Below are 4,268 nucleotides of genomic sequence, written 5' to 3'. Positions count from 1 at the left end.
GCTCGACGTCTATGCCTGTCACTTTTACAATCTGCAAGGTCAATCACTAATCCTGTTTAACCAGTGCAAAACATCACAAGCTTATGCAATCCAATACTGTTTCTTCTGGAAGGAGCTCAAAACAACCTCTCAGGCCTAATGACCCCTGGTCTGGGTGTCCCTTTCCCATGGGTGAGCATGTATTGTAGCTATTTTGTAGAGCGCCCACTCTAATTAGCCCAGAGGGGGTTGTGTGGTGTGGCTGAGGCTCACCTGCTGGTCTCGTGACATTGCGGTTGCCAGTGGACACTGGTGGAGAACAAACGATCAGAGCAAAGGCGAGCAGCAGGGCCATCCCCGACGGCCTCATCTTCATCCTGCTGAGCACGTTAAGGAGAGAGAATCACTGATGAAAGGGAGCTAGCAGTCATAAAAGTTTGCGAGAGACACAGGATAATGACATGAATCGCATGTGTGCGCTTGCATGATCTTATTACAGCATTGTGTTAAAACAAAAAAAAGGAATTTAATATATTATTAATGAATCATCATTTGTTGTTCATACTTAATTTGGCCAATGGTTGTTCATTCAACACCAACAAGGAGACTTAAAAATGTGTTTGCACTTTTTCACACTGTCACACTGTGTATTAAGTAGGAATGGGTGGGAAAGCATATATAGAGACGTCTGTGTTCTAAATAAGAAATAGTGATACGGCACTCAATTACGTTCACCATAAGGGGGTCTCAGGGGTAGGCAATAGTCCTAACTGCCCCTAACCTGTTTGATCTATGATCCATCCAAATCCAGTGAGGCTTTGCTGCTTCTGGGTGAGATCACCATGGTGGCTCAGAGAGAAGGACCCTGGGGAGGGAAAGACCAACTCAGATTACGGAACACTCGCTGGTGTGGTATGGCCATACAGAACGGTCAGACACCAAGGCTTACAGAAGGTGAAACAGCATACATGGCATATGTAATTTCACAAATGGAGCATTCCCTCTAAATATATCTGACACAATTTTGTGAAAATTACTTGCTGAAATGAATAACTTTTTTGAAGGAAAGAAACGAAAAATTAGAGGCTTGTCGTTATTATGAATGACAAATATTTCTGGCTAAAGGCATCTGAAGAGATATTTGAGATAAATAAATGTGAAGCTCACACAACTTCAGCTGTAGTGCTGACTCTTATTTTCCCATTGAGTCATGTGCTAGAAAGGAAGACAGAGCCGCCACTGACCTCACAAGCAGCCATTCAAACCACCGCAAAACCACACAAATTACACAACACTGCTAGATTCAAATCAGACGGGTGCTTAATTCCTTTAGTAGACCTGAGAACAAGGTCTTCTGTTCACATTTCAGCAACCTGACACAAAGAGGACAATAGGTGATAACACTTCCCATATCTCCAACAGGCTCACGATTGCATGTAGGCCCATCATGTGTCTTGCTCAATCATGGGGACCCCCCCCCCCCCCCCCCTTTTGCATTTGCGCACCACAAAGCACACACAGCACATGTTTACCCCCCCCCCCCCCCCCCCCCAGGTGTTCCTCAAAAAATCTTAGACATCTTATTTTTTTTATTTTACAAAGATCAGAATATATTGATGTTACCTAGGCCTTAGTCTAGTATCATCATATGGATGTTGAGAAGTATTTAAAATAACTTATGACTAGGGCATAGATCAAGAACAAAATCATTATTTCTCTTTCATATTCTCCTCCATGCACAACTAACGCATACGTTGTTGTGTATACTGTAAATGTATACTTAAGTAGACTACACATTTTATATACCTATATAATTGATTACAGGTTACAAATTAAATCTGCTGTAAAAAGTCAACCTGGAAAGGTGTGGCTTCACTTTAATCGTTCAGTGTCACTGCATACATTTAAAAGTTGTAGACAAGACTTGATTCCTTTTACAGCTTTGCGACAATAACATACAAGTCTACAAGATTGCACCTTTGATAATATATACCGGTGAACAACAGTGAACAATGCAAAACCACTCACAGAGATGAGCATCAGTTGTTTTATTACGATCTGTGGAACTCAAATAAAACACCTACCTCTAATTAAACAGCTCGCGAAAGCAATGCAAAGTCTTCTTCCCTTGGTGGCAGTTGTTTAGGTGCCATTTATAAAATATCTCACGTGAAATCGGATTGAATTTAAGGAGCAATCTCCGAACTCAATTGTTTCTTTCTTTGAAACAATACGTTGTAGAGAGGAAGTTGGCAATATTTATCCAGAATAATGCCTCAAAACGAAAAATTATTCATGGTGATTTTGAAGTCCGGAAAAAAAACTAATATGCTGGTCCACGAACGTTGACGAAATCAAAAAAGAAATGTACCGGCTCGGGCGAGATCGACAAAACAGTTTCAGTGAAAGGTCAAGCGACTTAATCAATACAATGTGAATATTTCGGCTGCAAAACTTCCATGAGTGTTTTTCCGTTGGTGATTTGCAGTGCTCTTCTTTATGACACTAGACACGCCCCGTTTTCGTCCACAGATTTGGCCGCTACAGCAAACCAGAAAGTGATCAAGAATGTTTAGTCTGACTTACGCGGAAATATGGATTCAGGTGATTTTTCAAGTCAAGTGTGGGTAAAAGTTTTGAGTTTGTCTTAGCGAGGATGAGCGTTACAAACGCCAACACACTAAGGTTAGAGTCCCAAGTCGATTACATTGTCTCAAAAAGCCGACAAGAAGCTTTTCCCATCATTATAAAACTTAATCAAGACACCATCTGTTCCGTGACAGTAGCAGATCCCTTTCATTATTACTCCGAGGGGAGATTACTCTTGTTTGTCACTGACCGAGAGGATGGTGTCAACCTCATTTAGTGCGATTTCTGACGGAAGCCCTACAAGAGAAATTTAGCTTTTACTGTCCCTGGCCCAGAATTAAAGTAATCAAAACGACAATTGCTATGTATTTGAATGGATTGGGGGTTATGGACAATACCACGCTAAAAGTGTGGTTATCAGTACCACGGACAGCGCCTTTCCCTGCCCCGAACCCCTTGCTCTCTTTTCAATGCAATGGCTGGCAGCCTGTACAAAGTTGCTAGATGATAGACTTGTAACATTATCACACTGCAGTGCCTGAAATCTCAGCACCTCAGCTGGAACTAATCTGAATGCAAATGTATTCAGAAACATTTGTGTTTAAAGCATGACTACATTTATTTAAAGCATCACTTATGTCACCTATACAGATGAATTCTTAGGTAATGCTTTATCCTCATCCATAAGGCTTTATCTACCCAACTAAACAAAAAACAAACAGTGCTTTTAAATCACCTCACTGCACCCTGTATAATGCATGTTTTCATGGTCTGGGTGCTTACGCAACAGCAAAAGAAACTTAATCAGATGCTGATTATCTGCACTGGACGTATGTGTAGTTAACATTTACTTTGTAGAAGAACATATGTTTGCATAACCACAATCACCGCTCCCCCGCCCCCCTCCCCACTTTTACTGAGGTGTCAGGGACAAACAGTGCAGCATCCTCTAGAATTTCCACAAGCATTCTGTTTCATCGCTAAGCCAGAGGCAGTTTGATCTGATATTTCCATGAATAAATTATTACATTCATTTTCAGCAATCAATGACTCATTAGGGCAATGCTTCCCTTGCAGCCTGCTGTCGACAGCACACCGGCGGCAGACACACCGGTGCATGTTTCACGCGAGTGTCCGTGACTCAGTCCAAGCGCCTAATGAGACAAGTACAGCTCAGTATCTGCAAACTTGCTGCATTTATTTTCTCTTATAATTATACCAATGAAAGTGTGGCTTTTTTTGGGGAGAAGCAAGATTCAAACTAAAGTTTTCCATCGAAGAGATTTAGGGGTTTTGTAGGTTCTGCTTAAATCAAACAACACTGGGTTTGCAGGTGTGCAGTATTGCGTCTCATGGTCATGTTTTTACTAGTAGATGGTTTTCCAATCACATGGTGTTGTGGCTTCAGAATGGTTGTCCTCGTGTGATTATGTTAAGCTGTACCTATTTGTGATCGTTAGATAGAGGACCAGTGGAACTTGCAGGAACTGCGGTGTCATACATGAACACATTGTGTCATACATGAACACATGAACGCTCCAAATCTGCAGTTATGGAAGGCTTACCACCTGATAATTACACATATTAATGTCCATAACCATAGGAAGTTTCATGGAAAGCTATGACTTACTTCATGCGTTTTGGATCTATATGACAGAATAACGCAACACAGTTTAAGCAAAACATTTAATTATGGGACA

At 41.3% G+C, this 4,268-nt stretch overlaps 1 protein-coding gene across 1 annotated transcript in view; it reads right to left on the bottom strand.

Moving 5' to 3' along the window:
- The window catches only part of LOC308376830 (chemokine-like protein TAFA-4), a gene marked incomplete at both ends in the record, with an annotated part of 5,206 nt that extends 4,851 nt beyond the window's left edge, over positions 1-355 (bottom strand). The window contains 1 exon segment of the mRNA XM_080853310.1: positions 253-355. Within this exon segment, the coding sequence (XP_080709436.1) occupies positions 253-355 (103 nt within the window).
- Positions 356-4,268: the final 3,913 nt, after the last annotated feature.

This window comes from Sprattus sprattus (assembly GCF_963457725.1).
Source record: "Sprattus sprattus genome assembly, chromosome: 16".
NCBI classification, from domain to species: Eukaryota; Metazoa; Chordata; class Actinopteri; order Clupeiformes; family Clupeidae; genus Sprattus; species Sprattus sprattus.
The sequence above is the reverse complement of the archived record's forward strand: the minus strand, read 5'-3'. Positions and strand labels throughout refer to the sequence as shown.